This window comes from Camelus bactrianus, chromosome 10 (assembly GCF_048773025.1).
Source record: "Camelus bactrianus isolate YW-2024 breed Bactrian camel chromosome 10, ASM4877302v1, whole genome shotgun sequence".
NCBI classification, from domain to species: Eukaryota; Metazoa; Chordata; class Mammalia; order Artiodactyla; family Camelidae; genus Camelus; species Camelus bactrianus.
In genome coordinates, this window is record NC_133548.1 from 42,603,521 (window position 1) to 42,622,369 (window position 18,849).

The window sequence follows — 18,849 nt, forward strand, 5'->3', positions numbered from 1 at the left end:
GACAGCAGGTCTGCCAGCAGAGCTGGAGTTGAGAGCAGATGTAGAGGCGGTGGCTGTTGGGGTGGGAATCACACAGATGCTTTGACATGATTATTCTGGAGAAAGCTTGGCTTGAGCTAAGCAAAACTGATCTTTGATAGCTTCTGGATTTGATAGTCAGGTAAGATACAAAGCAGCCATTAGTTAACAGACAGGTAGCATTTCTGGGCTCATTTCTTTTTAACATTTAAGTATAGTTGATTTACAATGTTGTGTTAGTTTCTGGTGTGCAGCATAGTGATTCAGTTATACATATATTCTTTTTCATATTCTTTTTTCATTATAGGTTATTACAAGCTATTGAATATAGTTTCCTATGCTATATAGTAGGAGCTTGCTGTTTATCTATTTTGTATAGAATAGTTTGTATCTGCTAATCCCAAACTCCTAATTTATTCCTCTCCCCCCTTTTCCCCTTTGGTAACCATAGTTTGTTTTCTGTCTGTGTGTCTGTTTCTGGTTAGTAAATAAATTCATTTGTATCACTTTTTTTCTAGATTCCACATATAAGTGATATCATGTAATATTTGTCTTTCTCTGTCTGACTTACTTCACTTAGTATGATAATCTCTAGGTCCATCCATGTTGCTGCAAATGGCATTATTTCATTCTTTTTTATGGCTGAGTAGTATTCCATTGTGTTTATATACCACATCTTCTTTATCCAGTCATCTGTCAATGGACATTTAGGTTGCTTCCATGTCTTGGCTATTGTAAATAGTGCTGCTGTGAACACTGGGTACATGTATCTTTTCAAATTAGAGTTTTCTCCAAATAATGGGGCTCTCTTCTGCCCCATTAAATTATTATTTTTAATTGCCTTAAAATAGTACATATGAATAATATAAAAACCTTAAAAACTTAATTAGTACCATTAAGCTTGTAATGGAATACACCATTTCCTTGTCTCATAATTTCCCATTTGCCAAAAGCAGCAATTTTAAATTCTCCTAGTTATTTTTTCTTCTCCTGACTCCCCCTCCCCCATCTTTCTGAAAAGGGAGTGTGTACAGTTATTTCTTGATGTAGCAGTTTTAGATATTAGCTTTTGACTTCCTGCAGAAGACTAACTTGTAGCTCTTCTGTCCGCCTCCCTTAGTACACATGCACTCTCCGCCCCCAGACCTTTAATATAGTTTTACAATTTAAATCAACATATGTGTTTACATACTATGAATACCTAAATATGGTTCACCCCTGAATCATGTAATGTGCTGTGATTGTATCTTCTTTGTTTGCTTAGTTTTCTAAGTACCTCTTACCAATTCTTCTGCAAATTTGTGACAGAGCTCTAGAACCCTTTTTCAGTGTGTTCAAACACAGCAGGTAGCTTATCAATTCCATTTTCTTCTTTAAAAGTTTCTTCTGAAGCTTCTACCCTGCGCTAGTGGGGCCTGACTGCCGGGCTGGCTGCAGGGCTGTCATCGTGGCCGCTCCCTGAACACCAGCTGGGAAATCCCTTCCCCACGCTCCTGTTTTGGTAGAGCCCGTGTCTTCTCTTTTGTCCATTTACATGTGTAGAAATAGATTTTTTAAAACTTTGCATGGCTGTAAATGCCCTTATATTCTACCTTCACACTTTCTTGAGAACTTGGCTCAGTAAAGAATTCAGAGTTGGGAAGAATATCCCATCAGAGTTTTGAGCATTCAGTGTTGTTCAAGAAGTCATTTTCATTCTTGATTCTTTGTATGGAACCTACAAAAGCTTCTCTCTGGGTATTTTCAGGGTCTTCTAGTTGTCCCTGGTGATCTGAAATTTCACAACAGTGTCCCACACTGTGGAATTTGTCCCACTTGTTACACGGAGCACTCAGTAGGCCTTTTCAAGAGGGACATTTGCATCCCTTGGTTCTAAGAAATTTTCTTATATTTTTCCTTTGATAATTTTCTTTACTCCATTTTCTCTGTTCTTTCTCTCTGAAATTCCTGTTAGCTGGCTGTTGTAACTCCTGGATTGCTTCTCAAATTTTCTTCTCTTTCCTCATGTTATCTTTGTTCTTCCTTCTAAGAGAGCTAGCTTGCTTGCTTGCTTGCTTGCTTTCTTTCTTTTCTTTCTTTCTTTCTTTCTTTCTTTCTTTCTTTCTTTCTTTTCTTTCTTTTCTTTCTTTTCTTTCTTCCTTTCTTTCTTTCTTTCTTTCTTTCTTTCTTTCTTTCTTTCTTTCTTTCTTTCTTTCTTTCTTTCTTTCTTTCTTTCTTTCTCTTTCTTTCTTTCTTTCTTTCCTTCTAATCCTTCTATAGGGTTCTCTTAAAATTTTGGCTTTCATATTTTAATTTTTCAAGAGTTTTACTTTTTTTGTTGTTGTTGGGACCTGTTCTTATCCATGGATACTTTTCTTACCTCCCTGAGGAAGTTAATTATAAGATTTTCTAACTTCTCTGTTGTTCCCTGTATTATCTTTATTTCCTTCAGGTTCCTTTCCCCCTGTTTACTTGATTTGGTGTATTTATTTCATATTAGAGGCTCTCCTGAAATGTCTAGTAATTCTCACTAACTTTTCTTATTTTATAGTGAAACACTAAAAAGCCAACTGGATATTCTGTCGCCTGGTAGGGCTTTATGCTTGGGTGACTAGGCAGTGGCTTTGTCATTTCATTTGGAGATCTTCAAATGCCAATATTTATAGGTCTTTTCACTTGGGCAGGTCAGTTTAGGTGGAGATGAATCCTTCAGTCTCCTGCTGGGGTTATAGGCTTGGCTGCCAGCTCTCTGGGAACTGGGGCGGTGGGGGTGGGGCTGAAAGTTTGAGACCTCTCTTTTCACAAGGTAGACTTTGACAGTGCCTCGCCCTCCGTCCTCTGCTGCTACTGGTGCCCTTGAGTCCAGGGCTTCTCTGGTCTTACTTTTCCAGAGGATAAATGTGTCTGCTGTAGCCCAAATCGGGATGGGCTGTGGGCTGTGGGCTGTGGAACTAAGATGGCTATCTGGAGGCTTATTTGTTATAGACTCTCAATCCATCTTCCTGTTCTTAACTCCGTCCTCACCTCCTCCTCTATAGTAACATTAGTACCTCAATTCCTGAGCCTCTCTGGGATTCTGAGGCTCACACGAGCTTCCCACTTGTTGGCATCCTCTGCATACTGCTAGTGTTGAACTTCCTGCTATTCCATTGACATGCCACTTCCAAATGTGACAGATTTCATCTGTTGTCTTCTATTTTACTTGTCCTTAAGGATGTATACTTAAAGAATCTATTTACTCTCATTTCAGTGAGGTTTTGAGAGGAAACAGATAAACATGCATGTTCTGTCTGTCATATTTAATCAGAACTCATTTTGCCCCCTGAGGCTTTACAATGAGGTAGCTCTGGAAGTAGAATCAGTTTCTGGATGCCTGGATGCTAGCAGTTGAATGAATGGCATTTGTCTATTACTTGGAATTACTGTATGATATGCAGAACTAGGAGGCCATTAGCTTGTTGTTCCTCATCTCTATAAGTGTGATTTAACAATTGTGGCTGATTTTTCATGTAATTATGACAAGTCTTTCTCCTTTCAAGGAAAGGTAGACTTCTAATAGGAGTTAATTGGTGATTGCAAGGATGAAGTCATTCATCTACAGCAAGGGAGTGGTTGGGGTGGACCACGTTTACCCTCTCTTGCTTTGTCCATTACTCACCTTGAATACAGAAGGTTCAGGATGAGGGAAGGAGCGTCCCCCCTTTGCTCTGTTCTGCCAGATGTGGTCATACTTAGCAGGTCACTGGCTGTAGACCAACAGGAACTTCTAGTGGCTTCAAATCTACCAGTAGAGAGGGAAGGCTTAGCAGGTTGGCAGAGGCATATTCATCCCTCATGCCACCCTGTCAGGTTTCCCTGAGAGATGTCACTTATTTAGATGGGGAGGAGCTGCACCTGTTCTCCTTCTAACTCACCTGCAGCTGGTAGAGACTTGGGGTATGACCATGAGTACTCCACATGCTTCCTGATTTTCATGAATTTCGTCAAATGTTAATGCTGCATTGATATCCCTTTCCTCCCAGCTGTATCAGCACTTCTTTAGGAAGCTAACTGCCTTTTTCTTCCCTCCTTGGCAGAAACATGTGCTGTCAACAATGGAGGCTGCGATCGCACCTGTAAAGACACTTCAACAGGTGTTCATTGCAGTTGTCCCATCGGATTCACTCTCCAGTTGGATGGGAAGACCTGTAAAGGTAGCCTGTGCCTCTCCATGCTGCCAAGGTGTGGGGAGAAAGGCAGCTTTCCCCCTCCATGCCTCCTGAGTGACTCCAGATTTGCTTATGATTCATATTGTTCAAGTGGAGGCTTCTCTTCCTTGGGCTAGTAAAAGGTTATAATTGAGTAAGCTTAATTAGAGCCACCTTAATTACACTAACTGTTGAGAAGGTCAGCTTCTACAAGCATCAAATGATCCATTTCAGGCAGTGGCCTTATTAGAAAAAAAAAAGCGGTGTTCAAGGAAACATTCATTTGCAGGAGATAATAATCATCATATCATAAATAACAGCCTAGAGATTATTATATAAATAACAGCCAAGATTGTTATCCAGAAACTTAATGAATAACTGTACCATTAATTGTACTGATGAATAGAGACCCCAATGACCTGCTAGCATTTCACAGGCAAGAGTACAAAGGCTTAGTTCTTTAATATGATTTAAAAAAAAAAGTAGATAACAAGTTACTAGATAAAACTGAGAAAAGATAAGATTAACTGAGTATCAGAAATCATTTAAAAGCATTGAGGCTATTTGATCGTTGTGTAATTTGCCAAAAAACTCTAGTTCCTTATAACTTTAATCATTAAACTGGAATGGAAAGGATAGGAAAGGAAGCCATCTTATCCTGAGAGACTAGTGCTAGGGTGAGAATATACTAGGACATCACCAGTCTTTCCCATAGTTTATTTCCTTAACGCTAGTCAAGGGAAGGGTAGCCTAAGCCAGAGTTCTCTGGGGATCCAGGAACTTCTCTTTCAAAATGCCAGAAAGGAGAACATGTGTCAGATTAAGGACATCAGCAAACATCCTAAACTCCTTTTATGGGTCTGTTTTTTTTCTGAGGATAATGAAGCGCACACAATAGCACTTTAGGGATTTGTGGAAAACAAGGAAAATACCCCTGTCTGATTTGCTGATGCTTGCCTGTTACAGATATTGATGAGTGCCAGACGCGCAATGGAGGTTGTGATCATTTCTGCAAAAACACCGTGGGCAGTTTTGACTGCAGCTGCAAAAAGGGATTTAAATTATTAACCGATGAGAAGTCTTGCCAAGGTATGTGCTGAATCGCAGCCGTGCTGTGCAATGCCCACTGGTTGGAACGGAGAAGACAAGACCCCACCCGGGCAGAGACTGGCCCGCTGGGCTCCTCACCGGAGTCATTAATCCAACCTCCAGCCTGTGCTTCACTTACTTCATCTGTTAGGTAAAATACAAGCACTGAGGTACCTCACGGGTATATTTTGGAAATTAAGCTGTTAATGATTAGAGAACACCTTGAAGAACCCATCTGGTGAGATCACAGCAGAGCTGGCTGCTGGAAGCAGAGTGGACCGCAGGATGCAAGCAGGGTTGCACTAGGGTGTTGAGGTTACGAATAATTTTCCTTTTCTAAAGTTTCCTTTAATGTTATGGATTTTTGGTGGCAAAAGATGTTGATTTAGTTCACATACCTTTTCCCAGCAAAAAGTTGAGGTCAACTCATAATCACCATCTTGTACCAGGTGGTCTCTTCCTTATGGGCCTTGTTTGAATGACCAGCCTTTGGTGTTTGGGGAAAGGAAGCGGGTGAGGGAGGGAGGGGATTGAGTGGAGGAAAGGCTGGGTGGTCCGTGGGCAAGATTTCAGTCCCCTTCTCAGACACATCCCTCCCACATAAGGGCTGCAGCAAGGGAACTTCTCTGTGTAGCAGTTGTTGACATTAATAATTATTTTGGACAATGATAAGCTGTTCTGGGTTGGGGGACATCATTTATATTTTCAGATGAGCATCTTTATGCCCAATTGATATACAGGAAGAAGCTCTCAAGAAAGATGGGCTGTCGTTTATTCCTGTTCCATTTCTGAGAATAAGGACAACCTCACTTATGTTGTTAGAAATCCCAGAATTAAATCAAAATCAGAAAATAACATCTGGTTTCACTTTAGCTAATAAAGAACATTGTCTTTTTACAATCTTACGGTGTCAGTCAGGTTTCTCCCTTGGTTTTTTTCTTCTTGATGCACAATTTGTCAGGCACTTCACATAGAACTCCCTTTAAATCCAGCGAGTTCATTCTGAATGATCACTGCATGGTTTCCTTCCATTTGACTTGGAAAGAGAATTTGCTGTTCCACGTAATGTTTCATAATGTATAGAGCAAGAAATACTGTTTAAGCTGTGTAAACACATTAAAAAGGAATTAGAAAAGTGATCTCATTATTTTTGGCAACGCAAATGCCCAACATGAGCAGCCAAAGTCCGCTACTGAACGAGCCTACTTTCTCAGTAGCTGGCTGATATTAACAGAATTCATAGAATGACCTCAATTACTACAGAAGAAATGAACTTTTTCTTATTTTTTACTGATCAGTCTTGGTAGAACAAATATTTGCACAGAACAAAAATTTACTGAAGAAATTTCCAGGACTTCTGGGAAAAGTTAACGGATGAAGAGATTTTGTAAGATTTTGCCTTTTTATAATTTCATTTTTTTCATTCCTCGAGTTCCTTCCAAATGTTTGTTTTTTTTTATTAACATAGTTTCTCGTGGCACATTTGGCATTGAAAAAGTGATCTAGCAATGGTCTAGTTGGCTTCCCCCTGAGTCCTGCACTGGTCCTGGTTTATCCATTTGCAGACACAAGTCCTAACTCTGTTAAAACCTTCCAAAGGGTTGAGGAAATGAAGCACTGAAATTCTAGTGTTCAGGAAAGATGTGAGAATCAGATCAGGGAAGAAAGCATGATTAGATTGACAAATGCAGCCTCCTAAGGTTAGTTTCTGTGATCTCAACTGAAGTCAAGGATGCCTCCACACTGAACCGGGAAGGGAGGGGCCCCATGGGACTGACGGTGGGAGAGGAATGAAGCCAGGGGATTGGCCAAGAGGATCCTGTTTGGAGCTCTTAGCACCAAATTTTGGTGTCTGCAACAGAAAATCACCAAGGGTGTTAATTTTTTATTATTCTTATTTTTTATTGAAGTGTAGTCAGTTTACAATGATAGTTTTAGGTGTACAGCAAAGTGATTCAGTTATACATATACATGCATACATACATATATATTTTTTCAGTTTCTTTTCCATTATGGCTCATTACAAAAAACTGAATATAGTTCCCTGTGCTATATAGTAGATTCTTGCTGCTTATCCCCTTCACACATTGCCATGTGTCCAAGGATGTTAATGTTAATGCATTCTTTTAATTCAGAGGGCATCAAAACCCAGGATCAACTGGCCTCCTGGGACCAGAAGACTAATTCTGGCAAGATCTGAAAGAGATAGGAACCAGATTTATCTCTAGCTCAAATGTTTCCTTCTTTTAATTGGCCATAGCTTATAAAATTACTATAGCTTTTTTTTTTCACCAATTAGTAATAAAATAATGATAATGCACGGGTAGCACCTTGTAGTTTACAAACCCTTTTTAGGTATGTTATCTCACGTGACTTCATTGAGACATTTAAAATTACTCAGCCCTGCAGGTAAGCATGGGTGAGAGAGACCAACGGAGCTTTTAGGCAAGTGCAATTTGCAATAGAATTTGGAAATAAGAGTCCTGGCTGTGAGTATATTTTCTGTGGGTTACTCAACCCTTTCTTTAACCCAAGTGGGCAGGAGAACTGATAGATAATTTTTCACTCTATTGTTTTGGTTATTGGACAGCAGCTAGTGTTCTTATAAGCGCCTTCTTTTCTCCACCTGTCTCTCAGAGTTGGTTTCAGCTCCCTTCTCCCTCTGACAATTACAGATGTGGATGAATGCTCTTTGGATAGGACCTGTGACCACAGCTGCATCAACCACCCTGGCACATTTGCATGTGCTTGCAACAAAGGATACACACTCTATGGCTTTACCCATTGTGGAGGTGAGCAGAATCCCTCTAGAGTTGAATGAGGCTCCTAAGGTTTCCCCAGATCAGGGACAATTTTTCTACCTCGGGGGATGAACTGGACATACCAGTCCTGAACAAGAGTAGCGAGTCCATCAACTCAAGGGAAGCATCTGCTACGGGAAATCTTCCCACATTTATCCCTTTGACTCATCAAGTGTGACATGGAGCAGAGAGAAGAGCAAGCAATTTGGACTGTGAATTCTTTAGGGACTTTACTGATGCAGTTGTATGCAGAGAATGGGAGGATCTCTCAGGAGCTGATACCCTGTCCATTGGAACTAGTGAAGTCAGTGTCCTCAGAGAGGCTTGGCAGTGCGTCAGTCAGTTCCACAGCCCTGCTGTGCATTGGAACTGGCTGCAGAGCTTGGTTCAAGCTCTTTGTGCAGGTCTCCGAGCTGGAAGCAGGACCACTGACTCTGTCTCTCAGCTCTGAGCCCTTATAGCAACATGTCCTGATGTCTCATGACCTCACAGCCAAGTACACTACGGCTTAAATCAGCTTCGGCGTTCCTCCCCTCCTAATCATCAGATGCATTCAGCAGTCTTTGAGGATACAGATTCATAGTCTGGTTCCAAATGTCTAGGGCTTCCAAGGTGGTTTTGGGGATCTGAGGATGTGGGAACCACTGGCCTAAGTACTTCCTGCCCAGTCCTTGTGTCCTATGTCCTTAAGAAGAATGGATAGTAGTGATTTGCTATAGATAGTGTTGTGTCTCTTCCTTTTCAACTTATCCCTGACATGGCTAAAATCATACTCTTCCAGTCCATCAAGAAACCCCAAGGAAATGCTCCCTAAATATGGATGTGTGTCTAGGTTTTAGTTGGAGTCACCTTCTGACCTGGACTCAGTCTCAGGTTAATGAGGATTAGTGCAAGTCATTTTTCTTATCTACACCCCAGCTATATGAACTGTCACGTGGGGAATCCTAATTCTCTCTATCTCCCTTGGGACGTAGCCCAGGAGGATGGTGGGGTTTTAAACTGGAAGCCTGTGCAGTGTCTGAGTCTGACATCTGAAAGTAGAATGTGACCGTTTCTGAGTGTCCTTAATGGGGGAACTGTTTGGTGAAGAATGGAACTCAAGACCATCCTGGTGAGGTGCATACCAGGAAATGCATTGAGTGGGCAGTGGCATCAGCTGGCGCCAAGTGCACATTCTGAAGGCAGCCAGCACCTTCCCTTTGTTTAGTGAGTTCCAGCCACGGGACGCCCCCCTGCTCCTTCCTCAGCGGAGGGGTAGTGTCAGCCGGGTCAGGATGGGCTGCTGTGACCGAGAGTGTTTCGTTCCACAGACACCAACGAGTGCAGCGTCAACAACGGAGGCTGCCAGCAGATTTGTGTGAACACAGTGGGCAGCTATGAATGCCAGTGCCACTCTGCGTACAAGCTCCACTGGAATAAAAAAGACTGTGTGGGTAAGAGGCGCCGAGGCTCGGGCCCCGTGTGCGGGCTCCCGCTGGCCCAGCAGCACGCTCCACGTCCGGCTGGACCCGGAGTGCAGCTCACCATCCCTCCACTGATCTCTCCTCCCCTTAGCTGCAGCAGCCGATCTTTAAATAGTTCAAAAACAGGAGATACTTTGCAGGCTCTTTGGTGTTTCCTTCTGTGCTTCTGCGTAGGTTGGAACTCCCGTCTGTTTTCCTGGTTGCTTTTCTGCATGGGAAGAATAGCATACAAGGCGCTCCTTTACCCCGGGGGAGTAAGCGGGGTGTCTGTTCTCTGGTGGGTGTCAGTGCTCCCTTCTTTTCTCGGGGCCTGTGATGCATGGGATTCAGCTGTCCTTGTCACACCAGGAAGTGTCTTTCTCTCTCTGTAAGTGTCTGTATTTTGTCCTGTCTAGAAGTGAAGGGGGTCCTGCCCACTAGTGTATCGCCCCACGTGTCCCTGCAGTGCGGTAGGAGTGGTGGAGGAGACAGGTGCTTCCTCAGATGTCACTCTGGCATTCACCTCTCTTCAGGTGAGTGGGTCGCAGGCCCTGGGGCAGGTCCTCATGTCAGGGCTAGGCCTTCCTGGTGTTAGATGCCCTCAAAGGGCTTCCAGGTCTTTGACCACTGGAGGCCCATGCTTTGAGACCCTGTGTTCTGGGGGTTTCTCTAGTGGTCCACGTGGAGTGGGGGTGGGGGGTGATTGGAGCTGCCACCAGGAGAGAAAGTAACCCTGCTTACGCGCTGACCATCCACGTTCTGTCTGTCAGGACTGCAAGAGGCCTATTCTGTCACCTGCGGCTCTTCCTCTCCTCTGAGGAGCAAACAGCAAAAATCAAATGACTCTGCTTTCAGGGGTAATTACCAGATCTGCCTGTTGTCTCTGGGGCTCACTGTGTTCAATGGGCTTCATTTGTGGGGTGCAGTTCTTGGGCATTGGTCTTGCTTTCTTTTCTCCTAATCTCTTTGATGCTGTGAGCACATTACAGGATGTTCTTGCCTGTGGCCTTGGTACCTGCCATCTGACTCACCACATAGCAGATGCTTACTGAGTGTCCACTGTGTGCCGGGAGGCTCCGGGCAGCCCTGGTGGGTCATCATATTGGGCAGGGGCCCACGTAGCTCTGGGCCTAGAAGACTCAGGTCTCCCCAACTCCCTGTACCATTGAGCACCTCAGAGACCCCGCAGGAAATGTGTGCTTGGGCACATGGCATTGGTGGAGATGGTGGGCATTGGTGGGCATGACAAGGGGAGAAAGGGGCCCAAACCCCTTCTGGTTTGTCAAACGACAAAGAATGACATTGAAAGCACTTAGGAGGCCTAGTCTTCCCAGATTAAGACACGTCTGTGATGATGTCATGAGAACATCTGAATAGGGAAGTGGTTCTCAGTGTCCATATGATGTATATGAGCAAAGCTAGAGACTCACAGCATGGGGATAACAGCTCGTGTGAATTGACGGAGCAGTTAAAACGTGCCAGCCACTGTCGACATGTATTAGCTGATTTCATCCACACCACAGCCCTCTGGGGCAATGTTACTATTATCCTCATAAACAGATGAAGAAACGGAGGTTCAGAGAGGTGAAATCAAATATCCAAAGTGACTCAGATAGGGAATAGTGGACCTAGGATTTTGACCAGGCAGTCTAGGTCTAGAGTCTTAGGCACTATCCTCCACTGCCCCTCTGGCCTGATAATTTGGACCCAACCAGAGGGGACATTGTGGTCTGTTTCACTAAAACCCTCAGTGATGATCCCTTGGAGATTAAGGCTACCCCAACGGTAGGCAAGCAAATAGTTAAGTTATTCAATTCAGACAGTATTTCAATACGTACCAGACAGTAGGCTGAACATTTTTTTGTTTTTGTTTTGCATTATGTTGTTTAATCTTCACAACAGCCTAGTAACGTAGGGACTGTAATTGTGTCTGTCTTACAGAAGAGATAACTGAGGCTTAGGGAAATTAAGTAACTTGCTCAAGTTCTCATCACAAATGCAAGAGCTGGAACTTGAAATCTGGTCATTGGCTCCAGACCCTAACATATAGTTAAGACTGACTGTGGAAGGAGAGCAGAATTTTCCACGTGAGGCCCTCAGAGTAGGACCCTTGCTCCCTCACAGACCCTGAAAATCCTAGGCACAGTTAGAGCCTGCCATCCTTGTCTGGAATGGTGGCTCCCTCAGCCCTGTCCTCGCAGGACAGGCTTGTGTAGGAGATTCTGCCCCTTCATTTCCCTCAGCTGTCTTGTCCAAATCTGAACTAGGGGATTCTGGCCTTCCTTCTTGGAAAGGCACAGAAATGACCTCATTTTCAGCTCCCTGTTGAGGCCATTTTTGGCTCTCCCTTTGTTATGTTTGAGCCCTGGATTCCTCTCAGATGGAGGGATCAGTGTGACCCTTAGGAGGCCCCTGGTGCCCCTAGTCCCAGGAGAATTAGTGGGCACTCCATGATCTCAACTTTCCTTGGTCTCATCAGAGCATCAGAGGGGACTCGGTGTGCTGTGTACAGTGGGACCCAGCCAGCGGAGAGCTCACCGGTACCCACGTAGGGTTTTCATTCCTTTGCCTCTGAAGGTAACACATCTCACTTGTTTCTTTCTGAAGATGTCGCCACCGTCAGGACAAGTGTAACCTTTAAGCTAAATGAAGGCAAGTGTAGTTTGAAAAAGGCTGAGCTGTTTCCCGAGGGTCTGCGACCAGTACTACCAGGTATGGAATCAGCTGGCTGGTGCAGGGAGCTTGTCTGCATGTTGGGAAAGGGGTCTGTACCAAGCCAAGCCCTGCAGATGGGATCAAACAGTTCAGAATCTCCAAGGACTCTCTTCACAAGAGGGAGAGAGCCTAGCCTGGCACCCCCATATGCTCCTGGGTTTATACTTCAGGGTATCCTTTGGGAGGTGCAAAGGGTGAAGCTCTGGAGAGACCTGCAAGTTCACAGGAATCAATAAGGGCTTAAGACAGGCTAGTAATTTGTGATCATACTCGGTTAAATTTTCTAGTTCTTAGAGTTTGCTTAAAATCTAAGCCAGAGAAATGAAAAAAAAAATGTTTGGCTTGGCAAGGATAATCTTTGATGAGCAAAGATGTAATATCCAGCTTTCATGCTGGATCTAGTTTTTGGAGGCAGTGATGCCACTGGCTTCAACAGAACAAATACTATCCAAGTAGACATGGCCTTATGCAAAGAGCAGAATCCAACACTCCTCTTTCTTCTCCAGCTCACATTTCCGATATTATTTCATAGAATAATTTTGGAGAATTAAAAAAAACAGTTTTCATGTATTAGGGAGTGTTCTTTTCCCAATCTACCCTCAAATAAATCATACAAACAAATGAATGGAAAGTACTCTTGTCACTTTTGACTGCCTATTTTAAGTAACTAACCAAGATTAATTTTGGCACCTCATTCATGCAGCCATTAATTATATGTTTTCAAAGAATGCTTAATGACGTAAGAAAGTGTTCTTGTTACAATGTTAAGATGGAAGAAGAGAGACTAACATATTGTGTATCTAATACAACCCAAAATGTGTAAGAAGAAGTGTGAGTAGGAGAAAAATAAACAAAACTCGCCGTATCCTTATTAGTGGGTTATATCTGGGTGGAAGGATGATGAGTGATTCTAGTTTTTTTTCCTGCATTTTTCAAATTTTCCACAGTGAGCATTTATGCTTTTATATCAGAGGGGGAAAGCATTATTTAAAAATAAATTTGGTCTGTAGTTCACTTAATGGTATTGTACTAATGTTAATTTCTTAGTTTTGATAAAGACACATGTTAATGTAAGATGTTAACATTAGGGGACCCTGGGTGCAGAGTATGTGGGAACTCTGAGTACTATCTTAGCAACTTTTCTATACATCTAAACTTATTTCAAAATAAAAAGTTTAAAAAATAGATATGGGAAAATGGAAAGGGAGACAGGTTCGAAATAAGCATCTGTTCCATTTGAGATTTGAAGTTAACCTTTTGAAAAGGTAAGGTAGATCTTTAGGGGAAATTAATTTGCCTCGTCCTTCCTTTGGCCCCAATGACCTGTTGCTTTGAACATCCTTATAATGTTAGAGAAGAATATAATACAGATAATACAGCCTTTGAAAAAAAGTAGGATTGTAAAATAGAGACAAGTGAATTGTGTGGATGGTATGTGGACCTGATCTTTGGTCCTAATTAACAATCATTAGTTAAGAGATTCACTGGAAGCCATGGCGGGAGGAGTGATGGCCAAAGTCAGGAATGAGGATGTGCAAAGGCCTGTGTTACGTGACACTTTCACTCCCATCCTACCTGCCGTCATGATATTGTTTGGTTCTGTTGGTTCTTTGTGCCATTTATTGCTCCCGGTTGTCTCAAAACGAGACATCACTGTTGATGTGCTTTCCAGCTTTCCCTTCGGCTTGGAGTTTCTCCAAGGTCAGTTTCCCTGAAAGCAGGAGTCTCCTTTCTACCCCTGTGCTCGTTCTTTATTGGAAGCCTCAGCCCCTGCTTGGGACACCGTAGTCCAGCTTTACAGAAACCAACTGTGAGAACATGAATGCACCTTAACAAACCGCCAGTCAGGAATGCAAGACGAGCCCTGGTTCCCATCTTCCACATATGTGGCCGGTCGGTTGGAAATATCCAGCATTTATCTGTGAAAATAATTTTCAAGAGCTACATGGTAAAGTTATACAGGAGGCAACACTGGCTCTTCAAGATTAAAATGTCATCGTGCTCCAAACTGAGGGCTTGCAACGTCTTGGCATCTGGAGTTAATCATTTGGTCCCTTGAGAGTTGTTTTAATGAAATGTTTACAGAGTTCTAGCGAATGCTCAGCTGAGTGCTTTGCCAGGATTTGGCTTCCGATAATTTTGTTTCTTCATACAGAGAAGCACAGCTCAGTAAAAGAGAGCTTCCACTACGCAAACCTTACATGCAGCTCCAGCAATCAAGTCCTGGCAGCCCCTGGCCGACCGAGCACCACTCGGGAAATGTTTATCACTGTTGAGTTTGAGCTTGAAACTAACCAAAAGGAGGTGACAGGTTGGTTTGAAAACAGTTTCTGGTGCCAGGCTTCCCACAGCTTGCTCCTTATTTCTTTGCCTTTCGCTTTTCATCATTCTTGGGGGGAAAAACAGTGTAACCACTGAAGTATCTCCTGTTTTGTTTTTTTTAACCCCCAAACTAAACTGAATTTGTTTGGAACCTGATGATTTTATTTGCTTTATCAAAACCCAAAGCTACCATTTTGGTCAACAAATTTCTGTTTGAGTCGAATGCTGCCCAGCCTGCCAGGTGCCCAGCTCTGAATCTCTCCCCATCCTGTCCACAGAGAGCTGCGGTGGTGGGTCCTGCAGTTGGTCTGGACAGGCTCACATGTTGTGGCCTGACCCCCTACCCCCACTGCTGTCTCTCTCCTTTCTGTAGCTTCTTGTGATCTGAGTTGCATCGTAAAGCGAACAGAGAAGCGGCTGCGGAAGGCTGCCCGCACACTCCGGAAGGCTGTCCACAGGGAGCGGTTTCACCTCCAGCTCTCAGGCATGGACCTCGAAGTGGCTAAGAAGTCTCCCAGAACGTCTGAACACCGGGTGGAGTCCTGTAGAGTGGGCCAGGGCCATGTAGGAAACCAGTGTGGTGAGTGGCCTGCTGGCTGCAACATTCTTGCTAACACAACTGTCTTGAGCTCCAGAAGTAGTCAGGGTAAGCAAAAGCAAGCCTGGCCCATCCTTTCCTCCCCACTATCCTTCCAGAGAACACCCTGGTCACCCACTCTCATTTGAGAACTACACGTTGGTGTCAGCAGTGCCTACTGGATTAGGGTCCCCCAGCACCCAGCATAGTGCCTGGCTTGTGGTGGACACTTAGCATGTCTGTTGAGTTGAGGGACAGAATGCAAGAGGCAGGGCTGATGAGAAGAGGGAAGATTGCCTTTTAAGGATCTGAGGGACCGTGGTCTTCAGAGCACTGTGGTTCCCCACCTGGGGCAGGACTGCAAGTATAAGGCATCCTTGAATCCTTTCAACACTCCACTATCACGGTTCCCCTATCATCCCCCTCTGGTCTGACCCGTGGTGGCAATGAACAAACTCCTGTCCATAGCTTTGTGCAGAGGCAAGGCTGGGGGTCGCTCAGCTGCCTTCTGAGATCCCTGAGCTTCGGCCCAGACTTTCTAGTACTGTCAGTTCCATGTATGTTGTGTGTGTGTGTGTGTATGTGTTTCAGAGTTAAATTTGAGACCCAGCACTTGAGCAATAAGATTTCTATTCCTCTGATGAAGTTCCAGGCAAGGGGAATCTGAGCAGGAGGTTCCAGGATGGTCAGTCCTGAGATTTATTAGTTTGTTGTGAAAGACTATTCTGGGCAATTATAAGAAGTTCTACCTAAGAAGTCTTAGATGGGGGGGAAAATTAGGGTCTCATTTTACAGTAATAATGGTAATGATTTATTGAGTCCTTCCCTGTCACAAGCATAGCACTAAGCACTGTATCCCAACCCTCATCTTGCCAGGTGGGTGTTACTGTGTCCAGTTTACAGAGGAGCAAGCCGGGGCTCAGTGGGCTAAGTGCTCAGCGCACACTAATGGTCCCACTCCAGAGCCTGTGCTCTAGCCTCAAGGATGGGGAATTTCGATAACCAGGCCCCTCCAGAGTAAACCAGTGTCTTTTCTGAAGTGTCATTAGAATCCGAAGGCCTGAGAGATGAAGCTGGGGCTAAGGGGTAATAAATCAGTGTTTCTGAAGAAGGAACACTGAGCCCAGGGGCACTTGTTCAGGAGAATTATCAGCAATAGCACAGCCCAACTCTGTGGCTTCACCAAAATGTAATGAAAATCAAGTGTGAAATCAAGTGTAACTGTCCTCCAGGGGCTGGATCTCAAATAGTCTTGACTTTTATTCCAGCTGACTCTCTTAAAAAGAAAGAAAGAAAAAAAAAATAGATAAAAACAACCAGCTGGTTAGTTTGTTCTCATTTAAAATTCTAAGAATTCCAGTTTCCATACCAAAACGGTGATGAGAGTTGGCTATTGCTGCCCTACTTTTCAGGCTAAGTTGAAGAAACTGTCAGGGACAGGCAGGCTGGTTGTCCTTCTCGCCTCTCAAAGCTGAGTTGTACCCCTTTCCCCCCAGCTGCTGTCCTGTTAGAAATAGGCCCTGCAGGCTCGCCAGGGAGCCTCTGTGGCCAGGTAGGAATTCAGGAAAAACTCGTGTCAAGGGCCCTGAGGAACAACTCCCAGTGAGAATATTATCCATACCTCCGTGGGTATGCTTCTGGGGAATAAAGGCCCAAGGATGAGGATCAGGGGTTACTTAACAGAGGCCCCGTGACCCTGACAACTTGTGAAAGACACTGAGTCCAGAGTTTATGTAGCTGTGTGACTGTGTGCCTGAGATGCCCGTCATGCTGAGTTAGGTTGGGTTTGCTTCTAAGGGAGGCCGTGTGTCTTGTCTCAAGAGCGCCCTCTAGCACTGGATGAATTTTGTAGCCCACAAGGGACCATATCAGGTTCACCGGGCCTGAGAGCAAGGTTGAAGATTTTACCCTGTAGAGGAAACAGCACGAGGAGCTACCAGTGAAATTCCTTCCTCCTGCTGGAGGGAGGAGGCAGATGTGAAGAAGGGTCAGGTGTGTTAGTTAGAAAGGCTTTTTACCCAGCAGACACATGGCACCGGCAGGCCACGGTGTGTGTGTGTGTATCTTATATTCCTGGTCTAGTCAGTGGTGTTAGAACTTCGTAAAGACCAGGCTTACTAGTATTTTCTTAACTCTCATGGTACGTGCAGTGGAGACAAACTCAGGATAGCTCTTTCTGGAAATTATTTTTTGCCTCTAGAAAAGAGCCCCAAAAGTGTTTTGAGTCACCAAAGGACAGATAGGTCCATTATATTTTTCTTTTAAAATATTTTTATTTAATTTTTAATACCTAAGTAATGCATGTTTCAAATGGTACAGAAATGTACACAGGGTTGAAATTTTACCATCAGCTCCCAATCCCACTCCCCAGAAATAATTACTGTCAATAGTTTGCTGTGTATTTTTCCACATCTATTTTTATGCATATATAAAATTGAAACTGAGTTTACAGTTCTAGAGGAGGGAGACAGATCACAAACCAATAAAGAAGGAAATATACCAAGTAGCAGATGGTGGTAAGGGGTGAAGAACAGGTGAGCAGGGAAGTGGAATGGAAAATGCCAGGGCATAGGGGGGGGTGAGGAGGAGTGTACTCCCCCAAAACATAGACTGTGTTTAGGGACTGTGGTCATTGAAAAGTGTTATTTGGACAGAGATGTGAAGGATGAGAGGAACCAGCTATGGGGACATCTGGAGGAAGAGTCCCAAGCAAAGGATAGAGCAAGTATAAAACCTGCGAGGCATTGAAAAGAAGACCAGGAGGATGGGAGCTGATGGAGGGAGCGCAGAGGAAGGAAGTCAGAGCAGCAGCAGAGGGCCAGATTGTGTGGGGAGTGGAAATTGTGGTGAGGACTCTGACTTTGTATCTGAGCGATAGAAAAGCCAATGAAGGGTGTTGAGCAAAGGAGTAGCAAGGTTCTGACTTACATTTCAGAAGGATGACTTTGGCTGTTGTGTTGAAAATGGGTTTAGGTGTGAAAATGGGTTTGTGTGTATAGGTTTATGTGTGAAAAAAACATTTAAAAATAAATCAGTGCAATTTTAGTAGTGCTGTGTATTGTTTTTACTACAGAGCAAATCATGGACATCTTTCCATGCTGATAGAGGAGCTACCTTATTTCTGTGAAAGCTTCCTAGTCTATATTTGTTTTAAGACACCAGTATTTATTAGCCACATTCCTATTGGTGGACATTTAACCAAGTTATTCCTAATCTTTCTATTACAAACAATGCTGCAGTGAATATTCTTTTTGTGTCCAGGACCAATATTCCTGAAAGATCAACTTGTAGATGTCCAATTGCAGGTCAAAGGACATGCATATTTAAAACTGGATAGATACTACTAAATTACTTTCTAAAAACATACTAATAGATACTCCTTCCAAAATTGTATCTGAGTATTTTTGACCTACATCATTGCTAACATGGATTATATATCATCGATCTTTTAAATGTTTGCAAATCTGATAAGTAAAAATGATAGTCATTTTAACTTGTTTTTCATTGATTATTAGTAATACTGAGCATGCTGTCATATATTTGTGGCCATTTGGATTTCTTCTTCTGAGAATATCCATGATCTTTGCCTATTTTTCCATTGCATTGTTTGTTTTTCCAATATCATTTGAAAAAAATAAAATTTAAAGTCCCAAGTTATATAAAAGAACATAGTCACTTCTGACCAAACCTTTTCTTTCTTATAGTCATTTTTATATAGT

At 43.4% G+C, this 18,849-nt stretch overlaps 1 protein-coding gene across 5 annotated transcripts in view; it reads left to right on the plus strand.

The window, feature by feature from the left end:
• The window catches only part of SCUBE2 (signal peptide, CUB domain and EGF like domain containing 2), a 61,785-nt gene that overhangs the window by 20,892 nt on the left and 22,044 nt on the right, over nt 1-18,849 (plus strand). For 2 of the 5 annotated variants that reach the window (XM_074372420.1, XM_074372422.1), the window contains 9 exons: nt 4,074-4,190; nt 5,151-5,273; nt 7,949-8,065; nt 9,385-9,507; nt 9,933-10,049; nt 10,287-10,373; nt 12,124-12,228; nt 14,387-14,542; nt 14,927-15,199. In XM_074372420.1, coding sequence (XP_074228521.1) covers nt 4,074-4,190; nt 5,151-5,273; nt 7,949-8,065; nt 9,385-9,507; nt 9,933-10,049; nt 10,287-10,373; nt 12,124-12,228; nt 14,387-14,542; nt 14,927-15,199 — 1,218 coding nt within the window. The remainder of the gene's footprint in view (nt 1-4,073; nt 4,191-5,150; nt 5,274-7,948; nt 8,066-9,384; nt 9,508-9,932; nt 10,050-10,286; nt 10,374-12,123; nt 12,229-14,386; nt 14,543-14,926; nt 15,200-18,849) is intronic. The other 3 variants (XM_074372421.1, XM_074372423.1, XM_074372424.1) reach the window with 3 other exon arrangements.